We start from the raw sequence: 16,622 nt of genomic DNA, 5'->3' as shown, positions 1-16,622 counted from the left end.
AACCTGCCAGCTTCTGCTCTTTCAATACAGCAATGCAGGGCTCCTATGGTGCTCAGCCTCCAGCCCCGTGCTCTAAACAGGCCCTGGAGGGGCTAGTTCTGCTCTGTGCTCTGAAATGTTTAAACCTATGTTTATATCTTTATATATATAATATGAATAACATGCAAATACACATGTATGTCTTTCCTCTGGCATATTCCTTTTGGCCCATCAGTGGCAGGGCTGATTCTCTCCACAGACACTCTCAGGGAGCTGGGGAAGGGATGAAAGGATGCTACTTCACAGCTTTTTGGGGTTCTCAGCAATGGTTAGGGGAAACAGGCTTTGAACTCTGGCTTTGACCTGCAGTAGATAAGCACGTGCCTTTGTGGGGCTGCGGTACCTTGCTACTCCTCTACCTTTGAGAAAAGAGAACAAACAAGTTTGGCAGACAGTTTCACCCACGTCTGCTTGGCCATGGCAACCTCAGCCAGAAGCAGGAGATTGGGTGCCAGGACCCAGCCAGGACTCTTTTGTTCCCTGCCTGGAGCACAGCACTGCTGGTGATTAACCTCCTCTCCTCTCTGTGATCTGGGGTTTGTAACTAGGTCACGGCCACTCATGGCACAGTCCCTGGGAGGAAGGGGGTCAGTGGGGGCTGCAGGAGCTTCTCTGGGAGGAGAGGGCTGGGCAGGTGGGAAGGGGCTCAGCAGAGGCAGCCCCACCCTCCAGCCCCAGACCTCCAAGAAGTTAAGAGCCAGTCTGGCTTTGGGAAGAGGAGATTCCAGCAGTCTGGCAATTGCTGTTGGGGCATCCTGCTGCTTCCAGGAGCTGTCCTGCCTTTGATCCAGCCCCAACCCTGGCACAATGCTGCTGGGAGCCAGGGGCACCCCTGGAGATGGCTGGGGACCAGATTCCACCCACAGGGAAGAAGAATCCTGGAGGGCAAGGCTGAGCCTGGGCCAACCCCGTCGGGAGGGTTGTGAGGTCTTGGTCTCAGTGGAAAGGGTGAGAGGAGGGAGTGGAGGAGGATCGTGCTCACATCGAGTTGTTCATGAACAAGGTGATGCTGCTCTGCGTTATTTGTAGGAGAGCCAGCAGTGTTTGCTCAGGGCAGCACGACCAGAGAGGGAAGAGCTGGGAAATCACGATTCCTGCAGGATCACAGCATGGCTTGAGTTGGAAGGGCTCTCACAGACCATCTCATTCCCTGCCCACCCAGCCTCCGGAGGCTCTCTGGCCTCACAGAGACAGGATGAAGCATTGCCATGCCCTGCATCACTTGCTCATATTTCTGTTCCCTGATGTTAATGGGGACACAGGGATTCCTGCTGAGCTTTGTCTGCGTGATGATGAAGATAAACCCCCAGCTGTCCTCGTGGGAGGGTCTGGAGGCATTCCCTGTGACACGAGCTGCTCTGAAAGACCTTTCCCGAAGGCACCAGCTCTTCCCAGCAGGGAAAGTACAGGGACTCTACGCATTTGCGAAGCAGCAGAAGAGGGAAATACTGGGAGGACTGGCCAAGGAGGGGTTGCAGAGAGGAGCAGAGGGGGCTGGAAGACTCAACCTGCGCCCGAGCGCGGAGCCCCAAGCCCGGCTGCAGCCCCGGGGCTCCGAGCGCAGCTGCTGCCCCTGGGGAGCCACGGGCCGGTGCCGCCCGCTCCCCCCGCCGGACCGGAGCCGCCGGGAGGCGAAAGCCCACGAGGTGGCACCAGAGCCCCGCCGCAGCCCGGCACCGGCACCGGCACCGAGCGGACATCGCGGTGCCCTGGGAGCGCCGAGCATCCTCCGGGCATCCCGGTGCCCTGGGAGCGCCGAGCATCCTCCGGGCATCGCGGTACCCTGGGAGCGGCCGGCCATCCTCCGGGCATCCCGGTGCCCTGGGAGCGCCGAGCATCCTCCGGGCATCGCGGTACCCTCGGGCACCTGGCACCCTCCGGGAATCCCCAGTGGACATCCCGGCACCCAGTGGTCATTCCAGTACTTTGTGGACATCCCAGAGCCATCCCCAGCAGACATCCTGCTACCCTGCTGGCATCCTCGGCACCTGCCATGCCTCCTGGTATGCTGTGGGTATCCCCAGCACCTGGCAGGCTGCCCGGCACCCTGTGGGCATCCCAACACCTGCCCCTTAAACCCGGCAAGGCCTGTGCAAAGATGCCCTTCCAAGGAGGAAGGACAGGGCTTGCTTTTTACCAGTGTCTCCACAGGGAGATAAAGGGTATCCTGGGTATCCCAGCACCTGCTGGGCATCTTGGCACCCTCTGGGCATTCTGACACGCCCTCTGACATGCAGTACCTCAGCAGGGAGATGCTGGTGATCTAACCTAAGTGCCATAAGGTGGTTAGATCACAGGGACAGCTTGATTCCAGGGAGGATGTTCTCCTGCAGAGTAAAGGCCACTGCTTCCCAAAACAGCCTTACCAGCAAGAATTGTCCCTAAACTGAGCAGGGAGGCTGCTTGACACGTCTCACTTTGCAGAAGTCCTGCACGTTTTGCTGGGTGGTGTGGACTTGCAGAGTCTCTCAGTGGAGATCTGAAGAGTGATGTAAAATAAGAGATGCTCATTTTGACACCCAGGCACTGTAAAATCTGAAGGCCGTCAATATTGTGACAGCCCGGGCCCTGGGCTGTTGTGTCCTAAAAAAGCAATCAGTCCTCCTTCAGTGCCACTTCCTGATGGAAGCACATCAGAGCTCCAGCTGGGATCAGAGTGCAAAAACACACCCGGCTCAGCTCCTCCTAACGAGCAAACAGCCCTGACTTGTCCCCATTATAATCCCCCTGCCGTGAGCCCGGTCAGGGGGATAATGTGATTGTTTTCATGGCTATTTGTGGCTACCTGAAGCCCCACCACTGCTCTTCAGCACGTAATTGCCCTGAAGAGGGACAGTTTCCATCTCCACACATGATTGTGCCCATTACTGTATCTATATTTTATTAGTGGCTGTTGCAATGTACATTAAGGAGATGATGAGGAGCATCACTGTGCTGGATAAAGCTCTGCTTTGAAACCTCGAGAAGACATGGCATCAGTTTAAATGGAGTCAAAGGGCACCTTCTGCCCTTCTCAAAGGTCTGATTCTGCTTCCAGAAAGGTGCAATTCTCCCTGGCTACAGAGGGAGAGGCGTTGGTACCTTGTCCACAGCTCCAGGTGGGCTGGATGAATGCCCTGGGGAGATGTGTCATACTCCCCCCTCCAGCACAGCAATGGTCAGAGGGTGAAATCCTCATGCCAGAGGCACTCATGTGCTCTAGAAGGTCTGAATGCTGCCTATCAACCCTACACCTTGTCCACTTCACAGAGGTCAGAGCATATAGACACAGGTCTGTATTCCCAGGAGCACATCCCTAGAAACAGCTGTAAACCCACAGTGGCACTAACTGGATATTGAAACTGCCTTTCCCTAGGGGTATGCTGCTATTTAGCCACCCAATGGTCCCTTTTAGCTCTATTCTATTTCTTATCCCTGGGGTTGAAGCCAAGAAATGCTCCAGCAAGGAGTCACATCAACACGCTGCCTTTCTGATTAATATGATGCTGTAGGGAGCAATTAAATGCTGGGGTGGAAGCGGGGTTGGCCTGGGGGAAGACAGGGGCTGGAGGGCTTCACTGCCTGCAGCTCCCTGATTTGGAGGCAGGACAGGGATGGTTTGTACTTCTCAATCCCTTTGAGCATCCTGCTGCCCTGTCACTCACACCTTGGGGTAGTGAGGAGCTGGGCAGAGCTCCCAGTGCACCCATCACCCACACACTGCCCACCCCAGCCTCGTCTCAGCTTCTTCCCTAAATGGCTTTAGGGCCATTTGCAAGAGTGAAAAATCCCAGCAGGCCTGAGGAGAGGGTTCTGGAATTTAGGAGGCAAGCACTGGCAGACCTTTATCCTGGTTGGTTTTCCTATAAGAAGAAACCTTGGAAGGTGGACTGGTAGCCAGCTGGTTGATCCAGCCAAGGCAGAGCAGTCTGGGAGAGAGAGGGCAAGAGGGAAAACCCTGTTCTGCTGCTCCTGGGGTCTTTTATGTAAGAGAACAAATTAGGCTGAGGATTTCAGGCATTTTCTTGCTATTCAAGCCAGTGCTGCACAGGTGGGGAGATCGAGGGAGAGAAGAGGCAGGATATGTTGTGGTAGAAGACAGGCAGTGAAGGCTATTTTAGATTCCTTTAGTCCTTTGCCTGCCAGAGCAGCAGGATCTGCTCAAAAAAACTTTTCTATTTACAAAATCTCTGCAGACAGAGGGGAAAAATCCTTAGAGTCAATGAAGCCAAATATTCGGCTCATTTGCACACCCTAATGAGGGCTTCTAGGAGCCATGAAAAGCAAGATCAGGCTTTGATGTCAGCTGGAGAGCAGCTCCCAGCATCGAGCAGTGCCCAGTGCCAGGATGGACCCCCATCTGTGCCCAGGAAGAGGGATCTGTAAACAGCACAGCCCCCATCACTGGCGAGTGGGAGATGATGCAGGGCAGCCCACGGCGACTGAGAACTGGGGGATGATGCAGCACAGTGTCCCCCCATCCCTGCGGCTCAGAGACGATGCAGTGCAGCCCCCCCATCTCCGGGGACCAGGGCATGATGCAGTGCAGGCTCCTCCATCCCTGGGGACGATGCAATGCCGCCTCCCCCCACCACCCCTGGGAATCAGAGGAGGATGCAGCCCCCCCCATTCCTGGGGACGATGACGCAATCCCCCTATCCCTGGGGATTAGAGGACGATGCAGCCCCCCCCCCCCATCCCTGGGGATTAGAGGACGACGCAGCCCCCCCATCCCTGCGGCCACCGACGCGGCGCAGCCCCCTATCCCCGGGGATGATGCAGCGCAGCCCCCCCCATCCCTGGGGATCAGAGGACGACGCAGTCCCCCATGCGGGGGGCAGATGATGCAATCCCCCTCATTCCCGGGGATCAGCAGAGGATGCAGCCCCCCCAGCCCGGGGCCGGTAACGCAGCGCAGCCCCCCCGGCCCCGGCCCCGGTCCCCCCCCGGTCCCTCCCCGTCCCCGCCCTCCCCTCCCGCCCCTCCCCGCGGCGGGCGTGTCCTGTGGCCACCATGGGCGTGGCCTCCGCTGGCCCCGCCCCCTGGCCGTTACTTGCCGCCCCTCCCCTGCCCTCCCCCTCCTGCCGGCCGCGCGCTCCCGCTCACCGGCGCCATGGCGGAACAGCCCGAGGAGGGGGCACCGGCACCGCCGGCAGCGGCACCCCCGGCTCCCCCCGCCGCGCTGCCCCTCTCCGCCCCGCCGGGCGGTTCACAGCGCCTCCTCTTCTCCCACGACCTGGTGTCGGGCCGCTACCGCGGCTCCGTGCGCTTCGGCCTGGTGCGCCTCATCCACGGCGAGGACTCGGAGGAGGACTCTGAGGAGGGCGGGCGCGGGGCCGCGGCCGGCGGCGCCGCCAGCTCGGGCGGCTCCGAGTCGGGAGGCCCTGGCGCCGGCGGCGGGGAGGAGGGCCGCGCCAGCCCGCTGCGGCGGGGCTACGTGCGGGTGCAGTGGTACCCGGAGGGCATCAAGCAGCACGTCAAGGAGACCAAGGTAACCGGGGTGGGGGGCGGCCCGCGGCCTGCACGGGCCCGGGTCCCTCCCCGGGGGGCTGGCGCCGGTTGCAAGACCGGGGCGCCGCCTTGGAGGCCTCCCCGGGGCAGGGCCTGCACGGCCTGCGGGGCTGCGGGGTCGGGTGCGCTGGAGGCTCCCGAGCAGGAGGTTGATGCCCTTTTTCCCCGGTGACGCCCGTCCTTGCCCGCCCGTGCAGCCAGCAGCCGGAGCGGGGCAGGGGGACGGTGTCCTCCAGAGGGTGAAATGCCGTTCCCTCCCTTCATCGCATTCCCTCCGGCAGCCCAGCATGGATGCTGCTGCTGCTGCCTTGCGCTGGTGGTAGAGCATGGCTGCTCTGCTGAGGCACTGGGGCTTGGTGGCATAAGGAGCAGCGTGCCTGTGAAGGTGATTTGAGCGAACTTCCAGACATCTCTTACTTGCTGGAGTTGTAGGGCAGTGTCCCAGCCTTTATTGCCCGGTGTCGTCATTGCCTGTTTAGGAGAGTCAGCGGCTGAGCAGGGAAACCTCCCCTGGATAAAGATTTCAGCAGGAAGCGACCACGGTTTGCATCTGCCCTTGTTTACGTGAGCATTTACCCCTTGCTAATGAGGCACGCGTAAATGTGTGGCATCTTAATTATATCTGACAAGCCACAAGGTGTAGGTCTGCACTGGAATATTCCCACTTCCCAAAGTTGGTCTGGCCTGGGGTTTTAGCCCAGGCTGACTGACAGTTCAGAGACAAAAGCGGGCGAGGGGGGCACTGTAATAGAGCACAAAGGGGCTGCCAGGGATGGGCGTTGCACTGAGCAGAAAGGGCTCCTGCACTGTCCCTGCAGGGTCCCCCTGCTCCTCTGGGCTGGCAGTGGAAAGCAGGAGGCTTCTGGAGAACCGTCTGCTTTGCTGTCTCAGAAATGGCCCTGCACGCTGCAGGAGAGAGGGGGGACTGAGAGGAAGAAAGGTGTGTTGCAGTCCTAAAGGCATCGCTAGGATTGCCAGTGCTACAGAATGAGCTAAATTTAGGTGGTAGTGTCATTAGACACGTGACCACTTGGAGATAAGGAAAATGAAAACAGGTATTCTGAAAAGATACTGCCATGTGATGTATTTCTACCTTAAAAGAAAAAAAAAAAGCCTCTTTTCTCTAAAAAAACTCCATGATTCAATCACTGCAGCCTTCCAGTAAAATCTTTGCGTGTTGTTGCAGCAAAAATTTGTCCCAAGTTGAGTTTGGTTTTCAGTATCTAAACAAAGCCACCTCCATTTGGGTGCGTAAACACAGATTTAGTTGTGTCTGTTGGGTTCCCAAATCCAGAAGTGTTAGCTCTGACTTCAGTCACTTGGTAACTGCACCCATTGCAGTGTTAGAAAAAGCTGGACTGAGGAGGATCAGAAATCAAAGACAGTTATGTAAATAAACTGTCTGTCTTTCCTTTTAGTGCTGCTGCTCTGGTGTAGATGCCTTTACCACTCAGGTAATGGACCCTGGGGAGAAGCTTCCTGAGTGCTTGAGAAATTTAGGTGTACTTCTATTGATTTTTTTTTTTTTTTCGTTTGAAAAGCTGCCCACTAACCAAATTGAGAGGCATTGTGTACAGTCTGCACTGCAGCTCAGGATTGCTGAAAACAAACCTGATGCCACTGGAAGCATGCAGTGGGAGTGATCATGGTTTTGTGGTTATAATTGGGTTTTTTAGCTGTCTGCTGACCCAGCCCCTTTTGGGTTCCACTGGTGTGTGAGAACCAGCCGGGTAAGCCTGACATGCTTATCATTGTCTGTGCTGGGAGGGGTACAAACCATAGGCATTATATGGTTATCCTGGGTCTAAAGTTTGTTGGGTTTTTGGTGCTGTTACCTACAGGTACCTCTTTTGGCTGTGCCTGACTCTCTAGCATCTTTGGTTGTGAGAGTCTTGTGTGATGACCTTAAAACGTTGACCTGTCCTGGTCACAGCTAAACCACGGACTCCAGAGGATGCTTGTTGCTCTCTTCTATTTCCTTTTATTTCCCTTAACTCTGAAATGGGCAGAGGGTAAAGATGCTCTTGAGGCTAGGACTTTTGTGTGCCTATTTTGTGTGTTAGGTCCTGCTTTCACACAGAAAGCTGGTTGCCTGTCTACCTCCTGTTTGTCGGGTGCTTCAGGATCTGGGAATCCTGGTATGTGTATTGGATAGAGCGAATAACTGAGGGAGAAATAAAGTTGTTGGAAATATTGAGTCCAGTGAAACAGCACCTTTGGCTTCCAGTGCAAAGGTCAAAAGCAACTTTCTGTACCCAGTTACGATCCTTGAGCTTTCCCATCTTTTCTTGGACAGTTTGGGGGTTTTTTTTCATGTAGGTTGTTATTTTTGCTGTTGCTTCTGGAAGTTCAACGCTTGCTGTTGCTCTTTCCTTTGGGAATGGTAGGCAGAATGCCACTTAAACCCAGGCACACAATTACTGATGTTAATCAGTAATAGAAGCTTTCTCTTGAGATAGAGCCTAGCAGTTGGTGCAAAGCCCCACCAGCTCCTCCAATAATTGTATATGTGAGCACATTCCTGCTTTTGGTTCCCCTGTTAATAGTCATTAGCAGCATGACAACAATGATGTGAATAAAAGAAGAGCCAGGATTTCTTACCCTCTGGCTTCAAGTGCTTCTTTCCTGCTTTCCCTGGCCATATCACCCATTTAAGGCACTGGGAAATCACCGTTGCTGAGTATTGTAAAACCCAAGCAGACCTGGAAGGAGAAAGCTTCTCTTTCCAAATATATTTGCCATCCGTGTCTTGCCTGACCCAACAAATCTGCAGAGCAATTCTTCTGGCTGGCTAAAGCCAAATCTCTGGATGTAATTTGGAAGGCAGGTTTGGAAGTACTATGAGCTGCTGTGAACACCTGATGCTTTTTCTAAATTATTAGGAGTACTTGGGACCCAGCTGAATTTTAATTTCAGGATCTCTCAGCTGTAGTTCAGCATTCCTGCTGCACACTTGAGCTGCCTTTGGGAACTTTATGGAAACATTTGAGCATATTGGGTATTAGGCAGGCTCTGGGGACTTCAAAATGCCTCTTCCCTGAAAGCCTCAGAGCTCTCTGCCACCTTTCATTTTCAGAAAGCCTGGGCGAGGCAGATAGGCCGCTTGTGCAGCTGGGGGAAATGGAAAGTGCAGGTGTTGTGTTTCAGCACCTTATCTGAAGGCCTTAACCAGCCAGGCCTCCCGAGTTCCCTGTGCCTGCCTCTGGGAGCACGGGCTTGGTGTGATGCTGTGATACACAGGCAGTGCTGGTTGATGTATGTGTAGGGACCATTGCAGGACCCCAGGTTTGCCATAAGAGTCAAGGTGCAATTTTTAAAAAGTTTTTAGCAGTTTTTTTTTGTAAGGTCCAGAATACAACTTAGTTTGGATGACTCTCTTACCTCATTCAGCTTTGTTTTGGAAACAGATTCAAACTATCAGGACTCCTCAGACATAAACCAGTGGCTGATACTCATTACCTGGAAATTACCTGATGTTACCTCCAGAAGGCTCTATATAAATTCAGCTCTGCTTCATCCCACACAGACCTTCTGTTCTTTTCCACCCTTTGCTCCTGTAATTTCCTGACTTCAGGTACTGGGTCATGGATCTGATACAAGGTCACAGGAGAAGTTTCTGAAGATCGTCAGGGTCTGTGTTTTCCCTGTGTCCATTCACAGCCACTCTCAGCCCTCACTGCTGGGATCCCAGCCCATCAGCATGTGCCCTTCAGATGTTAATCCTAGCTAGTGACTCTGCAGCCTATTTACAACTGAGGTATGAAAACAGCCTTAAAAATCTTCCATCTTCAAACCTGGTAGGTGCTGGCTATCTGGAAGTGCAGTGATGCAGTGTGGGTACATTGGGGCAGGTGAAGAGAAGATTGCAGGATCCTTTTTAGGGGCCATGAGGAAATGCTGGCCACAGTGCCAAACTCTGGATCTGTTGCAGCACACAAATTCCATGTCCATAAACTATTAATAGTGAGTTTTACTGGGTGAGGAAGCTGTATCTAACCCTCTTCTTGCATCTGACATTTCAGTTAGTCTCCCAGGGGGGTTCTTTGAAACCACCTGATGTTTGTAGCTGTTAGAGACAGAAGAGAAAAGGCTTACTGGAATTTTTGCAGTTCTGTATAATACAGAACCAATTAATGTGTGACCTTTCCATCCTGTGAGTATCCATTGCAAGGTTAGGTACCCTTGGGTCAATTCCCTGTTTTGATTTGTTTGGCTCTTGTGATATAGACTTGGGGATCATCATTAATATTTTACTGCAAAAGTGGAATCTGGCACAATTCACAGTGTGGAAGTCTCAGGAGTACCAAATATTGTACACTGTTACTGCTTTGTGTACTGTGTGCAGAGTGAATTGGTAATTCAGGAGTTGAAAGTGGCCATCTGGGCTAAGCCATTTATTACAATTATTCCAAATGTAGACAGGAGTGTTATTTTTAAAATGGACGAAGCCTGTCCTCAAGCAAGCAGTGTTTGTGATGTGCTCTCTTCCAAGATGTGCTCCCTTCCAGTGTGCTGCTATAGCTTAAAAAAAACCCCAAACTAAATTAGTAATGCTTTTAGGACTAGTAAACAAACTAATGTGCACTAAAAGCTTTAGAAGGAATCAATCAATGCCCATGACAGGCTCTGAAATACCTGTGTGGGTGAGACATTTTGCTGCAGCTTTCTCATACAAGTTTTTTTATTTGCTGATGTGATAGATCTCCGTTGCAGACTTCAGCAAAAAAGGGACTTCAGGCAATTTTATAAAGTTTCTTTTTTGGCTAAAGATTCTTTATTGAAGTTAAATAGAAGCAGCTTTGACAGATGCTTTTTGGGACAAGGTCTTGCTTGCCTATGGCAGCTGTCCTCAGCTTCTCTCCTCTCTTCAGAGGAAACACATTATTTTTAATGCTCAACATCTGTGTTGGTGTGGGAAATAATTGGTGTTTGGAAAGCTAAAAGCCTCTTCTCCTTTGACTGTTTAATTACTTGGGGGATTTCAAAGGCTCAGAAGGTGATGACACCTTCCTAAATGCTACTTAGGAAAACCCTGCCTCATTTTTTCCATTCTGCTGTTACCTCCCACCACGTGCAGGATCTTTGCCCAAAGGGACCTCTGTTTAGGTCATCCTAAGTACAAGAGCTGATCACTTGAGCTGAAATCTTTGCACTTGCTTTTGAGGTTGGCAGTCCTGACTTTCCTGGAACTGCGAGATGTGAGATGATGGCTCGGCTTCTGCGTTTTACATAGGGCTCCAGAGTACCTGACCTGTAACTCAGCTCAGGCTCTACCTTGTGTAGCTGGTGTGTCCCAGTCCTGAGATCAAATTAGACCTGTGGCAAGGTATGAGAATGCTAACTCCTAGGAAAAAAACCAAAAACCTGAAGGGAGACTCCATGGTAATGTTTGGCCTTTCTTCCATTTGCTTTTAGCCTGCTAAATAGAAATGTGCATGTTTATGTCTGAATCAAAAATATTCTGCTAACTTGAATTTGTGAGGTTGAGCAAAAGTGAGTTACTGTTAAGGACGATGTCCCAGGACTGGGGGGGTTTCCATTTGACAGATATGAATGAGGTTTTTCTTTCTGAATGTTTAATGTTTCTGTGAAGGGAGAAGGAAACTTTGAGGGGTAATGATTGTTAGGGGTGATGAAAAACATCAAAAAGTATGAACAGCATGTGGTTTTGACAGTAAAGATGGTAGGGATTGCTGATTACTGTAATAGCTGCAGCACTTTCAGATGTGCCTGAGTTTCAAGTTGACAGGTGTCTTTTTAGCTTTAATGTTGTTTCTGGTCTGTGCTGACTGAATTTCAGAGGATCCTGTGCCTGTGGTGGTTCAGAGCACACACAGCCCAGCTTGGTGCAGTTGGTGACTTACACGCTTGGATGCGTCTCTGGATAGAAAACATCTCTTACTGTGCATTTCAGGGTTATTCTTACCTCCCTTATGTGTTTGACTGCACATCTGGCCAAAAGAAAGGTATGATGTGGTGTGTCTGCTGTGCTTTCTGCCACAGCCTTTGGGAGCACTTGGACCAGGCTGTGGAAGAGACACAAGAAGAAATGGTGAACATTTACTGGGCTCAAATCTTCAGCGTGTGGGGTAGATGGAAACAAACGTGGTGGTGGATGTGGACTTGATAAGTGTATGTTGGATATGTGCATGTGCAGGAGAGGTAAGGGCAAGTACAGGTGATATTATCTTTGTTTTCTGCCCTTAATTGTATTAGGATTTAAAGCATCTTCATGGAGAGACAGATCCAATAAGCACCTGCAGATGGAATTTCTTCCTCTCACAGAATGACCAAGGCCAAAACCATAGGTTGAGAGTGGGCAGATTTGAAGACAAGGAACTCTGTACCTCTGTACATATTTTGGAATGCTTTTTAAAGAAATGACATCACTTTTATGCTTTGTTCAGCCTTCTCCATCAGTCAGGTGCAGGTTGCACCAGAGAAGCTCTGACTGCAGGGAGCTGCAGTTCAGTTCAGGTTACTTGGAAGATTTAAGCTAAATAGCATTGATGCTTCTATGCTGTGAGCTTAGAATGTGCAGTGTGGACCTGCTGGTTTAAAATTTAACAAATTAATAGCTGATGTGTGGAAGTGGTGTCTTAGACCAGTATCTTCATGAGCCTCTGTAGTTCTGGTGGGTTTTTGGATTTACTTGCTGTGTTAGCTGCTGGGATGGTGTACAAGGTTGCTTGGATATACAAGGTGGAAGCCAAGATACAAAATGCTTTTTACGCACATATGCTGAGACCTTGAAAGTGGGACACATCAAGCTACACCATAAATAATCTGTCTAGTTTTTCAAAGGGTTTGAACAACCCTACTGATGTATGTTGGATGCTCTAGGTAGGTAGGCTTCTTTGGGATTGCAAAGCTGGGGTTTTTCCATGCTTTTGCCATTGTCTTTAAAATCATGACCTTTGTTTCTTTCCTCAACAGCTGGTGCTGCTGCTCTCTGTGTGAAAGAATGGGTAGTGAGAAGGCTGTTGGCAGGAGGTGAGACCAAGGACTGGCAGAAGAGCAGGCCAGGAGAGGACAGGAGCCCTTGGTATCTTACTGTAGCTTCCAGGCCAGGAAAAATTAAATTCACAGGAGTACATTAGGAACAAGGAAACCGTGCTCAGCTTGCATTTGCAGTGGTATCACTTCACAGCCTCTGGTTACAGTCTCTTGAGTTGAAGAGAAACTGCATAGCCATACCCTTGGTCCATTAAGCAGGATTGGTTTTGTACAATAAAACTGCAGCAGTGGTACCGTGTGGTTCTGTATTCAGCACGCATCAGACTCAGTCTCAGTGGTTTGCTCTTACTGCTGCCTGTAAAGCCTTTAGCTTTTCTCCATGTGAGGGAGGGGTTTGGAGACAGACAAGTGAAGAGGGCTATTTAATCACCAGCTGCAAAGATGAGGAGCTTAAGGCTTTTAACTATTTTTCTTAGCCCAGAGCTGGGAGTTCTGGTACCTCATTCCTGTGGAAGTGACTGGATAGAGTTGTCATTTGTCAGTGGATGATGAATCTTCTGCTTAGTAAAATACACTAATACTGTGAGCTGGAATTAGTTCCATCATGACTGATTTATTTTTTATCTACTTTTGAAAGGATATAACTTCTTTGAGAATAAAAGAACTTTTCGTATGAATCATTTGGGTGTAAGAAACGGTGCTGCTTTTCTGCTGATAAAGGATACTTAGCAAATAAGTAGCACTTTTCATCTTCAAAGCATTTCCTGGGCTCTGATGTGGCAGTGCGTGTTGGAAAGGTGACAGAAAGTCTCCCCTCAGGTGACTCTGGGTAAGACAGTCAGCATTAGTGCTGCCAGGTGGTGTTTTCATGGTGTGTGCTCAGTGCCTTCTCTATTTGACCATTTTCAGGGCTGGAGAGCTTGAGCTGGCTGCTCAGTGGAAAAAACTTTTTGACATTCCTTAGTGCAGTTGCAGCTAGAGATTTGTCTGGGAAAATTACTCTCAGGCAGAGCCACAATACGTTGGTTATTTGGCATGTGTGAAATGGGATGCTTGGGAACTCACCACTTGGTGTTGAGTAACTCAAGTTTGATTTGGTTTCACTTATATGAGAAGCTAAACTGAGTAACCCAGTGGTTTAAAATTTAGTTTAGGTGTAGGTCTAGTGAGCTGGGGGTTTTGCAAGGCTGGGTTAGAAGTGTAGTCAGTGAAGAACAGCCAAGATTAACTCTTAGTTCATAGTGGTGTTCCTGGAATCAAGTGGATATTTCAGACCTCTTGGCTCAAGATCTGTTGTTAAAGAACTGGTCTTAGATCTCAGTCCTCAGTGAAATTGTTGGCAGCAGCTATACTGAAACAGCTGGAGCTTGACTAGCACCGATCACCTAGGAGCCTTTGCATTTTCCTTTACCCTCATGGCACTAAAATGGCCATTCTGCTTTACCTGCTGCTGGAAAGGGGTCAGAGCTCTCAGCAGCGTGAGGGGCTGCTGCCCATGCCAAGTGTCCAGTGCTGCCTCTGCTCTCTGCCCTCACATCTTTGCTTTTCAGTGTTTGGAGTGAGTGTGCACAGAGCACTGCTTAGTATTTTTGTTGAGAGTTGATGGGATTTCCAGCATGGCCCTACTTGTCCTTTGGTTTTGCCCTTCTGTCTGCTTTTGAAGATGAAAGTAGGGTTTTTTTCCTCTTGGAAGGTGGCTTATGTATCTAATCCAAGTGAATAATTCTCATGACTATTGCAAGTATTACTGATGCTTCCGTTCAGCCTCAGAGTCCAAGTTCCTTGAAACAACATTAGTCTTGAGACAAAATAGCCACATTTTCTAAATTTAGAGTTACTACACAGTTGGATAACTGGCTGGAAATGATACATCATGAACCGCCTCTTCAGATTTCTTTTGTCCTTAGCACATGCAACTTCTGTCAGAAGTCTTTTCTCTGTCCTTGTGCTGCAGGTTATTGAAGCTGCTCTGATTTTCCATGCTGTGGTACAGCATTGTCTTGGTGAACTGCCTCTGGGTTCAGTTTAAAGCAGAAAGTGGGAGCAGGGAAAAGGGAGGGATCTTCATCCTTAGTTTAAGACTTGGTTTTGTGGTTTTTTGTTTCTTAAAGTCTGCAGATGGATGATTATTTGCTTCCTGTAAGGGATGGTCTGGTCAACATTTCAAGTGTATTCCAAAGAGCTTGGGAAGCTCTTCCTAGTTGTAGTAGTACATAATCACAGAACTTCCTCGACTGTGCATCTCTGTACATTGCTGAAATACAAGAAAGACAAGGGCACCCTGTGGAATGCCACAGCAGTGACAGTGACACTGTACAGGAAACACCAGCATTCCTGGCTGCTTAGTTTAGGAAGAAGCTTCAGGATGGCTTTCTTAATTCATTAACTGATATTTTTATTGTCCTAATGTCAGTGTTGTGGGATCTCACTGTGTGTTAGAATTGGACAAGCAGATCCAGAGTGTGTCATTGGCTCAGTAACTACTTTTTCCCCCACCACATCTGACCCATGTAGCTGATTCGGCTTATTGGCACTTTTGACTCTGGGGCCAGAAACTTCCTCTGTTTAGTTTTGGGTGGTGGTGGGGATTGTGCTGGTACATGACAGAGAAAAGTGTCATTTGGTTCATGAATGAAATCTGCCCTGTAGTGATAAAGCAAAGTGCAGGGTGATTTTATTGTAACAAAATGTGTGCTGGGCAGGGACTCCCTGTGAGCACTCTAGGCTGGTGCTGCTGAGGGCATCACTGCAGGAGCAGCCTGCTCTGTCTCTCAGAGAAGTTCTATTAAAGAGTTAACTCATTGCTTTGATTCCTTGAATTAGGAACCTGTCCCAGTCTGGATGAGAAAAGTTGTAATTTCTAGCATAAACATGCAAACAGCTTACACCTAGTAAAAAGCAAATTTGGCTCCGAAATAGCTGCTTGTCTTTATAAATGTGCTATTATGTGGTGAAGCACAGTTATTTTCTCCCTTTTCACCCTCAGACTGTACATCACTAACTTGCTTCCTGGAGAGGCTCTTTCCCCACTATTCCTGCTGCCCTTGTCCACACTTCCTCCAGCTGGCACTGTGCTTTCTTCATCAGTTGGCTCTGGCTGCCCTGATCAGCCTCGAGTACCTTGCTGAATGCTATTAATGTTTCTTTCCTGAGCCCAAGTGTTAGATAAAAACAATTCCCACATCAAGCACTCTTTGTATTTCACAGGAGTATTATGTGATCTGCTCTCATATTTCTTGTTCTGTTGTGGAGCTCAGAGGAAAATTAATTTATGGAAAATAGATATCACCAATATGGTAATTGCTCTGGTCACTTCAATGCATGTGTAAATTCTATTTAGAGGAGTCTTTCTGATTTTTTTCAGTGTTGACACTTTGAATTTTGGAAGAAATCCAGGCTAAATTCCTGGCTTCCTCTTAATTGTTCTGTCTGCATTCTTTTTTCTATTCTCTGTAACATAATTTAGCACCAAATTGCCATCCATAGGTATTGGTTACCATTTGAAATCTGTTGGTGCACAATGGTTAAAATAATTGTGATTCAGATTTCCTCTTACTTGAGTGTAGTCAATGCAGCCCGAGTGTGTGTTACACTAATTCCGTGTATTCTACTGCTTGATTGGCACTGGGTGCAAACACACCACGTGTATTCACACCTAATGTCTCCCTCACAGGGATGCTTTGGTTTCTTTTGTTAGTGCCCCACGCAGTTGCTTTCTCTTCAGCTACAGCAGTCTCTGATTAGCATATGTACAGCCGTGCAGGGCAGCTCTTCGGAGGAAATGCTCTTTTCTGAGAGCTCCCAAAGCTGCCATACTTGCTCTAAAATGAGCACTGCAAATAGGGAGCTGCAAAAGCAATTTTTTTCCCTTTAGTGGTTGTGCCAGATTGGAAACTGGCAGTGCTGGAAACCCAACCTTTTGGTTTTGACAGTGTTTGACTTTGGCCATGGTCAGTTGGGTAGAGGTTTCATCACCCACCCGACCTCTGATAGTAACCACTGAGTGCACTTTACTGTCCTGGTGACTGACAAGAACCTTAACTTTCTCTTGTGATAATCTCTTCTAATCTGGCAGTGATAAGTGCTTGCTGTCAGGAGAACTGTAGTGAGAAATGAAGGGACTGAAAAATCAGCTT

At 49.6% G+C, this 16,622-nt stretch overlaps 1 protein-coding gene across 1 annotated transcript in view; it reads left to right on the top strand.

The window, feature by feature from the left end:
• Positions 1–5,113: 5,113 nt before the first annotated feature.
• Positions 5,114–16,622, top strand: part of UBE2O (ubiquitin conjugating enzyme E2 O) — a 60,050-nt gene continuing 48,541 nt past the window's right edge. The window contains exon 1 of the mRNA XM_069032842.1: positions 5,114–5,509. Coding sequence (XP_068888943.1) covers positions 5,132–5,509 — 378 coding nt within the window. The 5' untranslated portion in view covers positions 5,114–5,131. The remainder of the gene's footprint in view (positions 5,510–16,622) is intronic.

Source organism: Aphelocoma coerulescens, chromosome 18, assembly GCF_041296385.1.
Source record: "Aphelocoma coerulescens isolate FSJ_1873_10779 chromosome 18, UR_Acoe_1.0, whole genome shotgun sequence".
In the NCBI taxonomy this organism is placed as follows: domain Eukaryota; kingdom Metazoa; phylum Chordata; class Aves; order Passeriformes; family Corvidae; genus Aphelocoma; species Aphelocoma coerulescens.
This window is presented reverse-complemented; position numbering and strand designations above follow the sequence as displayed.